Source organism: Balaenoptera ricei, chromosome 2 (genome assembly GCF_028023285.1).
Source record: "Balaenoptera ricei isolate mBalRic1 chromosome 2, mBalRic1.hap2, whole genome shotgun sequence".
Lineage (NCBI taxonomy): Eukaryota > Metazoa > Chordata > Mammalia > Artiodactyla > Balaenopteridae > Balaenoptera > Balaenoptera ricei.
In genome coordinates, this window is record NC_082640.1 from 147,412,131 (window position 1) to 147,431,636 (window position 19,506).

Below are 19,506 nucleotides of genomic sequence, written 5' to 3' on the forward strand. Positions count from 1 at the left end.
GTGAGAGGCCCGCGCGCCGCGATGCAGAGTGGCCCCCGCTTGCCACAACTAGAGAAAGCCCTCGCACAGAAACGAAGACCCAACACAGCCAAAAATAAATAAATTAATTAATTAAATAAAATATGTATGTTATCTCTAAAAATAAATAAATAAATAAATAAATAAATGGATAGCAACATTAAAAAAAAAATAGTTGGTATAAAAAGAAAAATTCCAGGTTTTTAACTGAAATTTTCATCTTTAAACCAACTGTTGAAGGTTCTTTAAAACACAATCCAAAGTTTCCTTAAATTCTTTCTATCATTAGTTATACCATCCTTTTGACTTCTAAAAAGTTTGGGAAGGTTTACTTTAATACAATTGTGATATGTTATGGACACCCTGAAGAAGCAAGATTGATTCTCACCCAAAATTTGGTTTGGATGTTGAGATTGATGACACCACACATTCCAATAGGGTATGAAAAAGTTATTACTCATATAATAACATTTTCTGGGGAGAGCAGACCAGCCCTCACAAGCTGGTCTGAAAATGGCTTGATAGAGCAGAGAAGGGAGACTGGCTTTTGGTTTTTATGGTGGTTAGGGGTGGGCCATGGCAAAAGTTCCTATACATGGTTTGAACTTCCCAGTGATGCCAAAGAAGGAAACACCTGTGCTTTCTTACCAGCTTGACCAGATGTGGGGCAGAAGGGGAAGAAAACAGGGTGAGGCTCAAAATCTTTCAGCAGTCACACATCTAGATATGGATCAGACTCTTTATTTCTTGATAACTCAATACAACTAATTTTAAAAAGCACAAATACAAAGATATTGAGCAATTATGTTTATATAATTTCATCAAATTTTAATTATCTTCATTTAAGCTATATAATTGATTGACAAGCAAATACTACATATAAAACATAAAGGTGAATTTTTTGTTGAAGACAGGAAACAAAATTTTAAATGTTCTTCAAAAAAGTTTAAGCAAAAATAAATATTAACAGTATCACAATTAATGCAACCAACCAATTTTCAGAAATTACTCTAGCCTTTCACATTTAATTTCCTTCTACTAAAGCTATTAGAATAAATGATAATATTTGAATTTTTGTTGTATTAGAAGAAAATAACACATTTTATTCACTATCAATAACATAAATTCTTTGAGATCATTATTAAAGTACCACTCTTTTACTGCAGCAGTGAAGCATAGGTTCTGTACGAATATAGCTTGCAAAATCAAAACCAAAATAAATTATGATAGCTAATGCTGCAAATAAAAACAAAAGTAGATGACAGTCTTAATTTCCTTCAATACTTAAATAAATATAATCAAATAATGTTACTATGGTAACCCATTATTTCTTTAATCAACAAAAAAAAGTGGTCTTCATAGTTTAATAATGTAAATTTCTGCCCTAGATGATTACAGAGTAGTAAAATAATTCAATAGATTAGTAACTAGTTCAAAAAAAAGTAAATTGTGTGGTATTTTGTGAGGAGGATGAAAACTCTTTTACAGAAGAAGGTGTTGAGTTTTGATCCTGTTCAAATGGAAATGGAAAACTAAAATCATCTCTTCCAGCTCCAAATGTATGAGTTGAAGAGTCCGATGGAAAAGAAAAAGTAAAGGTATCTTCTCCTTCTGGTTTCCCAAATAAGTTTCCTGAGGAAGATAAATATTACAATATCATGCTATTCATGTTACATAATATGATTAATTTGGTTATAATCTACTAAATTACAGTATACTGCACACAATAAATAGGTTAACATTGAATCACATATTTAACTGTTTTCCTCTTATGTGTAAAGCATTGTCCTTTATACTGTGGAAGGTTAAACAGGTCCAAACTTAAACCCCACTTTCATGTAATTTGAATTCAAGTATATAAAGAACTAGTATATAGGGTAGAAAGAGGAGTAATAAATCTCAAATGGAGAGGATAGCACAGAGGAACAGAAATAGGTGTGCATAGGAAATATAAGGGTAACAGAAGTCAATTCAGCTTATCAGAAGCATTGAGAAATAACAAAGAGTTATTAAAATGGAATTAATAAAGATGAGCTTGTAAAGACTGCTGAACTTCCAGCTATAGAATCTGGACTTTATTTGATAGATAAGATGAACCCATTAAAAGTTTACAAGCAGAGATATGACAAGATTTGAACTGCTTTATAAGGATTACTCAGGAGATAATGTGTAGAAAGCCTGGAACAGGAAAATGTTTAGAAATGGGGCTAACAGGAAAGAGATGATGAAAGCTTGGCATTACCTACAATCATAGAAAAGGGAATGGAGAAAGAAATGTTAGATTTGAGACATATTGTATAAGTCAAATTTATTCAACTATTACTTATTGCATAACTACAATATACTGTTTGTGGCACTGTTCAAGGAAATTGACAAAACAGTGAAAAGGATTTTATAGTTTTAAAAGGAATTTTTGAACTCAACTTTACATAAAGAATTACTTGGTTAATGATTCCCAGAATTGCCTTTAAGGAAAAATATTGTTTTTCATTCATTATATTATTTAAGACTATAATTATAAAAATATATTTTCAACACCTTAATTAGAATTTTTAATTACTATTAAACAATTTTAAATGTACAGTAATCCAAAGACTTACTTGAAATAAGTCTTTTAAAGCATTTATATTTTTTCCACAGAGAACCAATTCAATTAATACATTAAGCAAAACAATTTACTTTGTGCCACTTTGAAATTTCATATATTTTCAAATATCTGTTATTTTACCCTAAATAAAGCTGAGCCAACCAGCAATAGGGTGGGTGGGTAGATGGATGGCTGGAGGGATGGACAGATGGATGGACTGATCCTTGGGTTCTTCCTCTCTCCCTTTCTCACTTCAGTACATATCCATAAGACTTAAACAAAGGAAAACAGCTATAACATAGCTATAGATCCAGAAAGAACTAAAAATCTTGAATCTCCCTTTGAAAAATGAATTTGACATTATTTTAATTTCAGAACAAAAGAAGTTCATATGAAGTCTTCATAAAACTCCTGTGATCACCTTAAATAAAATAATAGATTACTGTGCAAGATTACTGTGTAGTCTAGGTGCAGTGGAGAAAGGTAAACAAAACAAGAGTCCCTGCCCTCAAAGAACCTATGATTAGAAAAGGTTTTATATATATTCATAAATAATGAGAGTATAATAATGGTATAGATACAAAAAAGTATTTTAAAAAAGACATTCAGAAAAGTGAGGGAAAGAGCTTTTTTTTTCAAAATAGAAAATAAATTTTATTTCTATGTTAACGATGACTAAAAATTCAGAAAAATATCTTTAAAATTTATAATTTGTAATAGTATGTGCAGAAGTCGTATACCTAGAAATAACCTAATTAAATATGGCTACTTTACTTTTACCATGTTTTAAAAATGACTAATGGAAAGTCAATTCCAATTGCTGTCCGTCTGTTGTTGATCTGGGAAGTTTTCATAGACTCAGTTACTTAGTCTTCAGATAATATCCTCTTTACTTTCTGTTAGGCAACCAGAGCCCCAAGTTTTGCAGCTTGGGGAATAGTCTTCATCTAGGCCCTTTTAGGGAGAGACCTTTTTGGAATGGAATGTCAAAGGGGAAAAATAAAAGGTTCTGTGGAAGAGAACTTGGTCTTGAAAAGATGGTTAGAAAGTGATAGAAGTTGAGGATTTCAGGAAGAAAAAGTGGGTAAGAAAGTGTGGGCAGATTTGGGATGAAGTGAGTTCTTCAGTATGGGCAAAGCACAGATAATTTTTATAGGAGAAAAGGTTTAGGAGCTAGGTTAGAAAACTGGGAGCATAATTTGCTACTCCAGGGGAGCCACTAAAGGTATTTAACCAGGGCAATGAGATGGCCAACATTATGCATAAGGAGAGTAATTGGGGTATGATCTATAAGTAAGCTAAAAGGATGAAAAGACCAACCACAATGTTACTGCAATAGCCCAAGTGAATGGTAATAAGACTTTGAAATATAATGATTTCCATATAATGAAAATAGAAAAGAAAATAAATATTTCAGAGAGAGAACTGATAAAACTTGATGACTAGCTGAATGTAGTCACAGGCACAGAAGGAAGTTAAAATTAACACTGATGTTCTGAGTCTTGGCAACTAGAATAATGGAGAGACCATTAGGTATATCAGAAAGAGAACAAGTTTGATTTCAGATATACTGAGTTTTTAATGTCAACAGATGCCTTAGATATAAAGAGATATCAATTATACAATTATAAATAAAGTCCTACCAGACGACTTCACTGGTGAATTTTACCAAACATTTAAAGAAGAATTAATTGTCAATCTTTCTCAAGCTCTTCAAGGAAATCAAAGAGGGAACATTTCCAAACTCATTTTATGAGGCCAGCATTACCTTCATACCAAAGCCAGAAAAGGACACTACCAGAAAAAAAAACTACAGACCAATATCTCCGATGAATATAGATGCAAAAATTCTCACTAAAATACTTGCAAACTGAATTAAGCAGCATGTTAAAAGGATCATTCATCATGCTCAAGTGGGACTTATACCTGGGATGCAAGGATGGTTTGATGTATGCAAATCAATCAACATGATACATCACATTAATAGAATGAAAGAAAAAAATCATATGATCATCTCAATAGTTGCAGAGACACCATTTGACAAATTCAACTCATTCATGATAAAACTCTTAAAAAATTAGGTATAGAAGAAACTCACCTCAACATAATAAGCATAATAAAGGCTATATACAATAAGCCCATAGCTAACATCATACACAATAATAAAAGATTGAAAGCTTTTCCTCTAAGATCAGGAACAAGACAAGAGTGTCCACTCCCATTCAACACAGTATCGAGAGTCCATGTCAGAGCATTCAGGCAAGAAAAAGAAATAAAAAGTCTCAAAATTGGAAAGTAAGAGGTAAAATTATTTCTATTTACAGATGGCATGATTTTATATATAGAAAGTCCTAAAGACTCCACCAAAAAATTGTTATATCTAAACAACAAATTCACTAAAGTTGCAAGATACATAATAAACATCCAAAAATCAGTAGTATTTCTGTACACTAACAAATTATCTGAAAAAGGAATAAAGGAAATGATCCCATTTACACCAAAACAATTAAAGACTTAGGAATAAACTTAACCAAAGAGGTAAAAGACCTCTACTCTGAAAACTACAAGACACTGGTGAAAAAAATTGAAGACAGAAATAAATGGAAAGGTATCCCATGTTCACAGATTGGAAGAATTAATATTGCTAAAATGCCAATACTACCAAAAGCCATCTATAGATTCAGGATGATCTCTATCAAGATTCTAATGACATTTTTTACAGAAGTAGAAAAAAAAATCCAAAATTTATATGGAACCACAAAAGAAAAGCCAAAGCAATCCTGAGAAAGAACAAGGAGGGAGGCATCACACTCCTGATTTCAAGCTATAGTAATCAAAACAGAATGGTACTGATATAAAAACAGACAAATAGATCAATGGACCAGAACTGAGAGCCCAGAAATAAACCCAAGCACACACAATTAACTGATATTTGACAGGGGAGCCAAGAATACTCAATGGAGAAAAGATAGTCTCCTCAATAAATGGTGCTGGGAAAATAGGATATTCATATGTAAAAGAATGAAACTAGACCCACTACCTTACATCACTCACAAAAATTAACTCAAAACAGAGTAAAGACTTAAATGTAAGACCTGACACCATGAAACTCCTAGAAGAAAATATAGGAAAAAAGATCCTTGATATGAGTCTTGGCAACAATATTGGATATGACACCTAAAGCACAAGCAACAGAATGAAAAATAAATGGGATTGCATCAAACTAAGAAGCTTCTTCACAACAAAAGAAACAATCAACAATGTGAAAAGACAACTTACAAAATGGGAAAATATATTTGTAAACCATATATCCAATAAAGGGTTAACATCCAAAATATATAAAGAACTTATACAACACAACAGCAAACAAACAAATAATTCAATTAAAAAATGGGCAAACAATCTGAATGGGCATTTTTCCAAAGAAGATATACAAATGGGCAACAGGTACATGAAAAGATGCTCAAAGTCACTAGTCACTAGGAAAATGCAAATTAAAAACACAATGAGGGACTTCCCTGGTGGTCCAGTGGTTAAGAATCCGCCTGTCAATGCAGGGGACATGGGTTCGATCCCTTGTCCGGGAAGATCCCACATGCTGTGGGGCAACTAAGCCCGTGCACCACAACTACTGAGCTCATGCTCTAGAGCCCGTGCACCACAACTACTGAAGCCCATGCATTCTAGCACCTGTGCACCGCAACTACTGAGCCCATGGGCCACAACTACTGAAGCCCGCACACCTACAGCCCATGTTCCACAACAAGAAAAGCCACTGCAATGAGAAGCCCGCACACCACAACAAATAGCCCCCGCTTGCCACAACTAGAGAAAGCCTGCGTGCATCAATGAAGACCTAGTGCAGCCAAAAAAAAAAAAAAAAATGAAAAAAACAACAACAGAAACACAATGAGATATCTTCTCACACCTGTTAGAATGGCCATCATCAAAAAGACAAGAAATAACAAATGTTGGAGAGGATGTACAGAAAAAGGAACTCTTGTGCACTATTGGTGGGATTATAGACTGCTAAAGCCACTATGGAAACAGTATGGAAATTCCTCAAAAAATTAAAAATATAACCACTATATGATCCAGCAATTCCACTTCTGGGAATATATCCAAAAGAAATGAAACACTAACTTAAAAAGATATCTGCACCCCTATGTTCATAGCAGCATTATTTACAATAACCAAGATATGGAAATAACCTGTGTGTGAAATGATGGATGAATGGATAAAGAAGTTGTGAGATACCTAAATATGTATACATACATATACAAATATTATTCAGCCATAAAAAAGGAGAAAATCCTGTCATTTACAACAACATGGATGGACCTTGAGGGCATTATGCTAAGTGAAATAAGTCAGACCTGTATGATCTCACTTATAAGTAGAAACTAAAAAATTAGAAAAGAAAGAAACCAAACTCCCAGAAAAAGAGATCAGATTTGTGGTTACCAGAGGTGAGGGTATGGAGAGGGGAAATTGGGAGAAGGTGGTCAAAAGGTACAAACTTCCAGTTATAAGATAAATAAGTACTAGGGATGTAATGTACAACATGATGCCAGAGTTAGCATTACTGTTATATATATGAAAATTGTTAAGGGATTAAATCCTAAAAGTTCTCATAACAAAGAAGAAAAAAATTTTTTTAATTGTTTCTATATTTGATGATGGATGCTAACTAAACTTACTGCAGGAATCATTTCACAATATAAGTACTTCAAACCATTATGTAACACACCTTAAATTTATACAGTGGTGTATGACAATTTTATCTCAGTAAAACGTGGGGGGAGGCTAAGAAAAGTAAGGTCCAGGAGTTTAAGAGAATTAGGAGAAGTCAGGGAGGGAAGATATGTATTATAATATTTGAAAATGCTGAAGTGATTGAGTGTCAAATGAGAGTGTCAAAGGGGAGAATGTAAATAGATTTAATATTTTAGATAGTCGCATTTAAAGAATGTCTACAATTGCTGGATTCGTTCTGGTCTTGTGGCATTTAATAACCATTTATGACAATTCCAAAATTTATGCCTCACCCCAATGAATTCCAGGTTCATATATAAAATTTCCTACTTACTTTCACTCAGATATCTAATATAGGCTTTTCAGCGATAACACTTCTAAAATTAAACTCTTGTCAATCTCAAATTAACTTCTACAGCCTTCTATATTTCAACAGATGTTAATTCCATTCTTAAAATTATTCAGGTCAAAATCTTGGCATCATCCTTCTTTCTCTTAATCCTTACATCCAGTCCATAAGCAGATCCTTACAACTCTACCTTCAGAAAACTTAATAACCAAAATCTGACCTCTTCTCACCACTTCCACTGACATCATCCGCACCATTATCAGTTCTCACCTGTATCACTTCAATAGCTCCCTAATCAATCTCCCTGATCTCCCCCACGTTTCCATATGGTCTGTTCTCCGTATAGCAGCCAAACAATTCTTTTAAAACCTGTCAGATCATTTCAGTCCTTGCTGAAAACTCTCCAATAGCTTCCTATCTCAAACAGAAAAAAAAACACCCCAAAGTCCTTAAATGGTCTAAGTGTCCCCTATGGTTTGCTCTCCCTCCAACTTCTCTGATTTAATTTCTTAACAGTTTTTCCTTCCTTATTTGATTCCAATTATATCAATTAAGCTGCTGTTCAATGAACATGCTGAGCACACTCCCATCTCAAGGCCTTTGAACCCTCTGCCTAGAACAGTTATCCCAGTAGCTTGTACCTGCACCTCCTTCAGGTCTCTGCTCAAATGCTGCCTTTTAGTGATGCCTTCTCTGATTCCCTTGGAACACAGCAACTATCTTCCCAATCCAAATACTCCCTATTTCCCTTACTCTGCTTTAGTTTTCTTCATAATATTTATCCCCACAAGTGAGTAGAGTTAACATCAGGCCTGTGCTGATCCAGGCCCACCTGGAAGAATGACCTTGGAGTCTGACTCCTCACAGCACTGTTTTCTTAGAAAATAAGAATTAAGGTAAATGTATAATGATGTGTTTGACTAGTCGACTGGGTGGGACTACACCTGAATTAGAGGACCTGTGACTTGGTATATAGTCCTTCCTAGCTCTCAGGTGGGAAACCAAGGCTGCAGCTTTTGTGTGTCAAGGTGATTTACCTGCGCCATGCCTTCTGTCCATAGCAGCTTTACATGTCCCATGTAGACGAGGTAGCAAAAGAAAGCTTATTATTTGGGTTGCCGGTGGGCCTCTCAATAAGATAAAGATGCTGTACATGCTGTTATATCCTATCCTGTATCTTTCTATAAAGCTAAGTAAATCTAAGACTAAAAATTGTGACAGTGAGTCTGACTGGCAATTCAAATCCATATCAACTGTTTTTTAGTGCATTACCTTACATATAATCATTGTCTATTTTCAGTTTCTCCCACTAGAACATAAACCCTATGAGAATTTTGCATTCTTGTCCACTATTCTATCACCAGAGTCAGAAGCAGTACCTGATATAAAATATACTATATATACATATATTTATTTTTATATGTTGAATAAATGAATTAATCAACGGATAAATGAAGAAAGAAGATCCAATAAAAAGTAAGCCCCAGCGAGACAAGAAGAAATCCAAAAACTCCAGAAGGGAGATGGGAATAGTCAACAATATCAAATGCTGCAAAGTGACTGAATATGATAATAAATATAAAATACTCATAATGTTTGATAATTAGTAAGTCATTAGTAATATTGGAAAAAGCAAGTTTTGGTAGAGTAGTGAGAGAAGAAGATAAATTGCTAAAAAATAATAATAATAATTAGTGAATGGTGCAGAAGTAACGGCTATTTTTAAAGAATAAACTGAGTGCCTAAGAAAATCAGAGACAAACTAAACACAAACGGTGAAAGTTAACATGGTTTTATATATAGCAAACTTCAAATCACTTACCAATTTCTTGTTGTGATGAGAGAAGATTTAAATTTCCTGCAGAATAATGTTCATTATACTGAAAAATAATTTCCATTAAATATTACTCATGAAATCAGTAGAACAGTAGGTACAGCATTTATATTAGACTCTAAAGCCTAGTTCTTCTAATAAGCATAATTAGAGTAGACAAAATTGCAATATTCTATATAGCACATTATTGTAATTAAAAAGAGATCTATCTTCAAAACTATCATTGACTTATATTAAAATAAGGTTTATTGATTTGACTCTGGCAATAGATAAAATATTAATAGGCAATATATATATATTATACCAAGGATACTTCCTACTTTGGAATACTAATATAACCTAAAATTCTAATTAACTTTGTTTTATTCTGAAGGCCTTTTACAAATCAGGTTGTTGTTACTGCTTTCCTGACTATAAAAATAATACAAAGTATTACAGCTTCATGTCAGTTCAAATAAAGTTTTGCTGCCAAGAGGGTCCGTTTTCTCTGTAAAACAGGGTTTTCAAAAAATGGGATCATGAAACATAGTTTTCTGTCCTCTTTTTTTTTCCTCTTAACATTGCATTATGAGCATTTTTCCACATAACTATTCTTCCAAAACCTTATTCTTTTTATGGCATTTTAATATTCTTCTAATATGGACATACAATATAGTTTCAATCATTCTTTTGTTTAAAACATTTAGGTTGTTTCTATTTTTTTCTAATATAAATCACACTTGAATATATACTATTATGCACAGATTTATACTTCTTTGACAATTAATAAGGAAAGCTGTTTTTCCCAGAGATTTTATAAGGCACTTGAATTTCTTTTTTGGTGAATTATCTATTCACCAAATAGACTCTGTCCATATCTCTATTGAGGCAGTAATTTTCTTGCTGGTACATATAAGCTCTTTATATAATAAAGATCTTAACTGTTTGTCATATTATTGCAAATATTTCATATCACATTATCATTTTGCCTTTAAATTTTTTTAACATATAAAATTTTGTATGTAACCAAACCAAAACCCTCTTTATTTTCTTTTGGCTCTTCTTCCACTGTTTTTATGCTTAGAGAATACTTCCTTCTCTTAAGATCTGGTAAATATTCACCTATATTTCTTCTGAAATATTTTATGGTTAACATTTTAAAATTTAATGCATCTATAATATCTATTGGTGTACAGTGTAAGACAAATGCCTAATTTATCCCCACTAATTTGTGGTCCTATCTATATCGCATTCTAAATTCTTTTGTTTCAAGACATTTCCCATGCCATTGATCAATCAATCAATCCTTGTACCTTTACCACACTATTTTGATTGCTCTAGGTTTATGTAGAAAGTGAAGTTCCCCCTTATCAGTCTTTTATTTCATAATATTCTCTTATTATTAAAATCAGTAGGAGCCATAATAATATCCTCTCTTTCATTCCTAATATAGGTAAATCTTATCTTTTTCTTTGTCAATCTAGTAAGTTTATAAATTTTGTCCATTTTTTTCAAACAACCAACTCTGGCTTTGCTAATTTTCTCGATTGTTTGTTTTCTATTTCATTGACTTCTTATTTTTCGTAGTTTTTCATTCTACTTACTTTGGGTTTACTTTCTTCTTTTTTTAGCTTTTCAAGGTGGAACTTTAGGTCACTGATTACAGACCTTTCTTCTTTTCTATTAATTTAATTATTTAAATGGTTAATTAAATTATTTAAAGTTATTTTGCTCTGGTTTTGGCAGCAACCTACAATTTTTGATATGCTGAATTTTCATAACCATTCATTTCAAAATTTTTTCTAATTTCTTCTTTGATCCATGGCCTAAATATTTAGGACTTTCCTAATATCTTATTGATTTCTAATTTAATTCCATTATGATCAGATAACATACTCCGTATAATTTCTATCCTTTTAAATTTATTAGGAGCCACTTAATGGCCCAGAATATGGTCTATCTTGGTGAATGTACCATCAGCGCTTGAAAAGAATAAATATGCTGCAGTTGTTGGATGTGGTATTCTATAAATGTCTGTTAGGTCGAGGGGGTCGATGGGGTTGTTCAGATTTTATATAAGATCTTTCTTGATTGTGTTGCCTAATTCTATCAATTGCTGAGAAAGGGGTGTTAAAAATCTCCAACTAAGTTTGTGTTTTTGTCTATTTCTCCCTTTAATCCTGTCAATTTTTGTTTCTACATACACATGTAGTTGAAAAGACCAACTACCTACCTGAAAATTTTTTCACACTGAGAATATATGAAGTTTATTTAGAATTACAAAGCCAAATTAATTTTTAAACTGCCTTTAACTGAAATTTAAATCATTGCTATCCTGAGATTCTGTTTTATGAACAGATGTCAATTTGAGCCACCTGAAGTTGAAAACATAAAGATAATGGGGGAACGTTGTTATGCTATCAATACTAAGAATCTTTTAAAAAATTGCCTCTGCAAGTGGTATTGGGAAAGTTGGAGAGCTACATGTAAATCAACGAAGTTAGAACACACCTTCATGCCATACACAAAAATAAACTCAAAATGGCTTAAAGACTTAAATATAAAACAAAACACCATAAAACTCCTAGAAGAGAACACAGGCAAAACATTCTCTGACATAAATCATACCAATGTTTTCTTAGGTCAGTCTCCCAATGCAATAGAAGTAAAAGCAAAAATAAACAAATAGAACCTAATCAAACTTACAAGCTTTTGCACAGCAAAAGAAACCTTAAACAAAACGAAAAGACAACCTACAGACTGGGAGAAAATATTTGCAAATGATGTGACCAACAGGGCTTAATTTCCAAAACATAGAAACAGCTCATACAACTCAACAACAACAACAAAACAAACAACCCAATCAAAAAATGGGCAGAAGAACTAAACAGACATTTCTCCAAAGAAGACATACAGATGGCCAATAGGCACATGAAAAGATGCTTAATATCGCTAATTATTAGAGAAATGCAAATCAAAAGTACAATGAGATACCACCTCACACCAGTCAGAGTGGCCATAATTAAAAAGTTTACAAATAACAAATGTTGGAGAGGATGTGGAGAAAAGGGAACCCTCCTACACTGTTGGTGGGAATGTAAATTGGTGCAGCCACAATGGAAAACAGTATGGAGGTTCCTCAGAAAACTAAAAATAGAGTTGTCATACGATCCAGCAATCCCAGTCCTGAACATATATCCAGACAAAATTATAATTCTAAAAAATACATACACCCCTGTGTTCACAGCAGCACTACTTATAATAGCCAAGACGTGGAAACAACCTAAATGTCTGTCAACAGATGAATGGATAAAGAAGATTTGGCATATATATATACAATGGAATATTACTCAGTCATTAAAAAGAATGAAATGATGCCATGTTGCAGCAACATGGATGAACCTAGAAATTATCATACTAAGTGAACTAAGTCAGAAAGAGAAATACAAATACCATATGATATCACTTACATGTGGAATCTAAAATATGACACAAGTCAACATATCTACAAAACAAAAACAGACTCACAGATATAGAGAACGGACTTGTGGTTGCCAAGGAGGGGTAAGGGGAGGGAAGGATTGGGAGTCTAGGATTAGCAAAGGCAGACTTTGCATATAGGATGGATAAACAACAAGTTCTGACTGTACAGCACAGGGAACTATATTCAATATCCTGTGGCGAACCATAATGGAAAAGAATATATATATATATATAACTGACTCATTTTGCTGTACAGCAGAAATGAACACAACATTGTGCATCAACTATACATCAATAAAATTTTTAAAAAAAATAAAATAAATTGCCTCTGTTTTGTACTGTGCTCCAAGGAAGTTTAGTATTAAAGAATTAAACTTTTTGAGGTTTCAGTGTACAATTTTTTTAGAAATAAAACTTTAGCTTCTCATATTACCTGATGTGATGAGATTTCTGAATCAAATACAGAAGAATCAAATAAATTCAATCCAGGAGATCTAGAAGTATAACTCATAAAAAAAGAAAATCCAGGGGATTCCTTTTGTGTTTGACATTCCGTAGCTGTGTTTCTATTTCTGATACAGAGAAATAAGAAATCATCAAAATGTTAAATACATATTATTAAATATTGCAGACTGGTAAGCACCATAGGCAATGGCATAGAGGTAAGAATTAGCATAGCAGGAAAAGGGAGGAAGTAGTTATTGAAGTGACAAACCTATGGAGAAAAAAACAAACCTATGGTTTTGGGTGGAGAATAATATTAACTAAAGTAGAATAATCAATTATGAAATGATAATAAAGAATTCCTACTAAGAATATACTGTCAGGCTCTATTCTATGTATTTTCATCATCATTAATTTACTTATTCCTCACAATAACCCTATGAGATAGCTACCATTATTATCACCTCCATTTCAGAGAAGAGGAAAGAATTCCTACTAAGAATATACTGTCAGGCTCTATTCTATGTATTTTCATCATCATTAATTTACTTATTCCTCACAATAACCCTATGAGATAGCTACCATTATTATCACCTCCATTTCAGAGAAGAGGATTTTGAAGCATAGGAAGATTAAATGATTTGCTCAAAAGAATGTAAGTGCCAGAGTTGGGATTTGAATGTAGCAACAACGATTCAAAGTCTAAGCTCTTAAGCCTGATGCTATATTGTCCCCAAGATCTTGAAAGCAGTCACAAAATTTTAGTCTTAATGAGAAGCCAGTCATGACAGATTGTTTCATAAGGAAGTTAAGTTATAAAATGATTTGGGAAAAATAATTAGACAAGACAGTATATAACACAGTGGTTAAAAGCATGAATTCTGGAGGCAGAACTGCCTGGGTTTAAATCTCAACTCTGTCACCGACAAGTTGTATCACCTGTGATTCTGTTTCCTCTTCTATAAAATAAGGATAATAATGTACTTACATCTCATAAAGCCGTTGTGAACATGAAAGGAGCAATATTTATTAAATGCTTACACATAGTGCTATTAAGTGCGTGTTAAATAATAGAAGTCTGAAGATACTTCTATAACTCTCCATGACCATTAATGAGTCACTTTACAGACTGGTTTTCTCACCCATAAAGAGAGGTTTTAGTATACGAATGCCACATCCTTTTACAGTTCTCAGATTTGATGATGAGTTCCACTTTGAACATGCTGTGTTTGAGTCAACAGCATGACATTCATATATAAAAATCTTAGTAGCAATTTAAAAAACAGAGTAGAACACAGGTGAGAGATTCCTGATGAAGTGAAATCTGTTTGACATATATTTTAGAAGAATCTCAGGGTTCAGATTTAAGAAAAGATTGAACTAAACAGAGAGCTTGAATGCAGAACTATTTTCTTGGCTGTAAACTACAAATCTGTATTTTCCAAAGTTAAATAATGATGTTAGAGATATTTATGCCTACCAAGGTTACTTAAAAGAACGGTAACTCTTGTTTTAGACACTATAACATTAAGAAAAAATGACTGCTGGAACATTATTCAATGTCCACAACTTACCAAATGTGATAGTAACTTTTTAGCTTGACATTTAAAATTTTTCCATACATTTTTAATTCTTCTGAAAATCTTAAATTTTATACTATTGAACTTGATAAGTACTCAGGATCTAGTCCACCTTCAGCTAAATGTTTCAGGGAAAATGGGGAAGAGGATCTAAGAAACAAGATGGCAGAATGTTTATAACTGTTCCAACAGAGTGATAGGTACATGAGAGTTCATTATACTACTCTCTCTCTCCTTTGTATGTTTGAAATATTCCATAATAAAAACTTTTAAAAGTTACAGGTATTAGGCATTTTACTATTCCTATCAATTACTTATATAACTCAATATGTAGACTCTTTCATTATAATTACTAATTAAAATCTTACATTTCAAATGAGGGGGTTTTAGGTAATTTCTCCACAGAGTCAGGTGTTCTCACAGCTTCAGGAGTCCTTAAAAATAAAGGAATTTCAGGAGTTTGTGGAAAAATCTCAGCCCTTTCTTCTACTTCATCACTATTACTTTCTATTGGCTTCCCCAAATGTTCGGCATATGTAACCTGCAAATTCAAAGTAACAGAAAACTATAAAAATGAATGTTATTGTATTAATAAACTCACATATGTATAAATATGAGGTTAAAAACATCATATTAACATATAATGTTATCATTTCATAGACAAAATAAGTAAAATAAGAATAATTGGTGAAAGTGATACCAAAATATATCTGTTCAAAATACAGGAAAATAATTATTTTTAATTCTCCAATTTTTCTTTTCTTCCCAGGTCTATCTCACCTACCCCTACCTGAAAAAGTAACTTATAACCAGGACACACTCAGATTGATGAAGAAAAACGGTTAGGAATGATTTTTCTTTTAAAATTTCCACATCATGTTCTGGGTCAAGATTTGTATATGATAACCCCTTGAAAGAAAAGAGCAATCTTGCTCTCACTGGTTATGTTCTTTGCACTTTTTGCCCTAATAAATTCATTATACTACTTTCCCTGCAAAGATTGAAAACTTGAATACTAATTTTCCTTTATATCATTTTGTAGGCTAGGAATATGATTTCCCAAATGTTTGTTACCAAATCCCATTACAGAAACAGTTTGGGTCCCTCCAGCAAAAAAATGAAAATGTGCTTTTTACCTGTATTTCTTTACAGCAGAATACTACTCTTGTTTCTCTTGTCTTATCCCTTAGTAGCTACGGTACATTGCCTACACCTATCATCGTTAAAGCTTTCCACTATTAAAAAATATTTTGAAGATACTTTTGTGGCAGCCTGGGCAAATAATTCAATCTTATCAAACAAAATTGTTTTCTTCAGTTATGATTTAGTTGTTGTGGTATCAATTATATATAGTCAATTATTAATGACAATTTTTTGTGTAAATTTTCATGTAAACTTTTTGTGGCTTCGTTTTTAAATCTATAACTCCTCTAAGGGATAGAATCTGTAACATCACAGCAACTTTATTATAAAACTAATAAGATCTAGACCTCACATAAATAATTTTCATTATATCAAATTGAAATTAAAATGGAAACAGAATATTTTAAATTGTAATATTTTGCTTAGAAATTAGAAACCAAACATTTGACTTACTTGTGAAGTACATTTTGATTCTCTCAATTGTTTTACTGTCCCTTTATCTCCACACTCAGCATCTGTTTGTTATATGAGAACAAAATATTTTTTCTGTTTGTAATTTAATTGTAAATAAAACATATTAGCCAAACCATATGAAATTGCCAATATTTAACTATTCTGGGTCTATAAAAATGGAAATTTTAGATAGTTCAACCCAATACATAAAAGACAATAAAACCTATAGGAACAGTTTAACGAACAAAATTATAAAGAGAACACCCCATGTAACCACCACCTAGGTAAAGAAATAGAACATTATGAGTTCTCCATAAGGCCCCATATTCCACTTATCTTCCTTCTCATCGGTAAACACTATCCTGACTTCTGTAATAATCAATACCCTGATTAGCTTTATACAGTTTTATCACCTAAGCAATATAGTTTTTTTTCCTGTTTTAAAATATGATGAAATAATAATACATTTGTCATGCTTTTTTTTTGTTTAGTATACACTTATGAGATTCGTATGTATTGTTGTATATAGACATAGTTTGCTTCCTTTTACGGATGTAAAGTATTCCATTGTACAAACACAACACAATATATCTATCTATCCATTCTACTGCAAATGGACATTTGGGGTGTTTCTGCTTTGAGGCCATTACAAACAATGTTGTTAACATTCTTCTACATATATACTTGTATATATGTACTTGTATTTCTCTAGGTATATACCTAGGTGTGGAATTACAAAATATAGGGTAGTGTATCTTTCATTTTACCAGATGTTAAACTATTTTCCAAACTTTAGTTTTGAAACTATTCAACAATTTTTGTTGTGGCAGCTAGCCATCCTGAGCTACCCTAGGAAATCATTAGATTTCACCAGACAAAATTACTAGTTCCAAGTATAATTTAGTTTAGTTATATGACAATATATTTCATTTATAAATGACAGTCCCTACCAATAGTTATGAGAGTTCTAACTGTCCTACATTCTCATCAACATCTAGTATTGTCAGACTTTCCGCATTTTGCTCATCTGATGGGTGTATCTCATTGTGGGTTTATTTTTCAGTTTCCTGATTTGTTGAACATCTTTTCATATATTTATCGGCCACAAAAGTTTCTCTATTTGAAGTGCCTATTCATTTATTTTGCACATATTTCTAATTGGGTTGTCCGTATTTTTATTCTTGGTTTGTAGAAGTTTTTTATACATTTTTGTAAACTAGTCCTTTGACAGTTTTATGTATTGGAAATATATTCTCTTGCCTCCCGTTCTTTTCATAGTGTCTTTTGATGAATAGAAATTCTTAATTTTAATATAGCCAAATTTATCAATTTTTCTTTTACGATTGGGCTTTTTAATTCTTTTTTTTTTTTTTAAAGATTGATTGATTGATTGATTGATTGCTATGTTGGGTCTTCGTTTCTGTGCGAGGGCTTTCTCTAGTTGCGGCGAGCGGGGGCCACTCTTCATCGCGGTGCGCGGGCCTCTCACTATCGCGGCCTCTCTTGTTGCGGAGCACAGGCTCCAGACGCGCAGGCTCAGCAGTTGTGGTTCACGGGCCCAGTTGCTCCGCGGCATGTGGGATCTTCCCAGACCAGGGCTCGAACCCGTGTCCCCTGCATTAGCAGGCAGATTCTCAACCACTGCGCCACCAGGGAAGCCCTTTAATTCTTTTTAAGAAATTCTTTCCTATCTTGAATAAATGTTTCCCTATTTGGTCATCTGAATGCTTTATAGTTTTGTCTCTTGAGTTCAGTCACACTACTATTTTCACCACATATTAACTTCTTCAAAAGATAGGGTTGGAGACTGTGGAAGAGAGTCTTTTCTTCTTCCAAGATAATTATATGCCTTCTTGGGTGTGAAGCCTCACCATACATGCTCAATGGCAGCTAGGACTATGCCAGATACATGCATTTCCCCATATATCTGTATTAGGGGGTATATTGCTCCTAGAGATTATCTGTTCCTCCCTTGTCTAACACTCTGTCAGCTTAGCATATATAGAGGATTATAAACAGGTGAAATATATCACCTGGGCAGATAAGATATAATTCTTTTTTCCAGAAGAAAGCAGGAAAAATATCCATCTACATTAAATAAGCATATTGTCTTGGTTGAATCCTATATTGAGAGTGAGAGGAATAGACTCATAGTATGTTATATGACCATTCTGAATGTGCATATATTTGCAGAATTTTATACTGCCAGAATGAGCCATTTTTTTAATTTCAAAATAAGTCAGTAATCCACATGCTATAGACAAGAAGAGGTAAAGACTTTTATATAGCCTAATGAATGGAATAATTACTATTCGTTATTGGGCTACCAAAAAAAAAAAAATATATATATATATATATATATACATATATATCTATGTGTCTCTATGATATATATTTTATATATACATATACATACATGTATACATATACATACACATATATACGTAGAGAGAGAATGAATCTCTGTCTCTCAAGGGTGCATCAAAGTTCCAACAGCTAGTTGATTCTAGGATAATAAACACATACATATATATTCTGTGACCTTTCTATGATTTTATTCAAAGAAAATAATCCAAGATAATAAAATATTTATATAAAAGAATATAGTAGCATTATTTATAACAGCAAAAAACCTGGAAATAACAAAATATTCACTGTGAAAGAATGGCTAAATAAATTACAGCATACTGATGCAAAGACCTATTATAAGTCATCACAAATAAAATCTATTTAATGGCATGAAAAAATATCCTCAACAGTACATCAAGTGGAAAGAAAAGGATACAAAATAATATACATAGTATGCTTCAAATTTGGAGGAATAAACTAAAAGAACAAAACACAGATATGCATAGAAAAAATATAAGAATATACAACAGTA

The 19,506-nt window shown here is 32.6% G+C and overlaps 1 protein-coding gene across 8 annotated transcripts in view; it reads right to left on the minus strand.

Annotated features, from left to right (window-relative positions):
• Positions 1-1,450: 1,450 nt before the first annotated feature.
• The window catches only part of C2H14orf39 (chromosome 2 C14orf39 homolog), a 208,735-nt gene continuing 190,679 nt past the window's right edge, over positions 1,451-19,506 (minus strand). For 6 of the 8 annotated variants that reach the window (XM_059914341.1, XM_059914335.1, XM_059914338.1 and 3 more), the window contains 6 exons: positions 19,060-19,131; positions 16,626-16,687; positions 15,398-15,570; positions 13,439-13,577; positions 9,532-9,589; positions 1,451-1,650 (listed from right to left, as the gene is read on the minus strand). In XM_059914341.1, coding sequence (XP_059770324.1) covers positions 1,451-1,650; positions 9,532-9,589; positions 13,439-13,577; positions 15,398-15,570; positions 16,626-16,687; positions 19,060-19,131 — 704 coding nt within the window. The remainder of the gene's footprint in view (positions 1,651-9,531; positions 9,590-13,438; positions 13,578-15,397; positions 15,571-16,625; positions 16,688-19,059; positions 19,132-19,506) is intronic. The other 2 variants (XM_059914337.1, XM_059914339.1) reach the window with 2 other exon arrangements.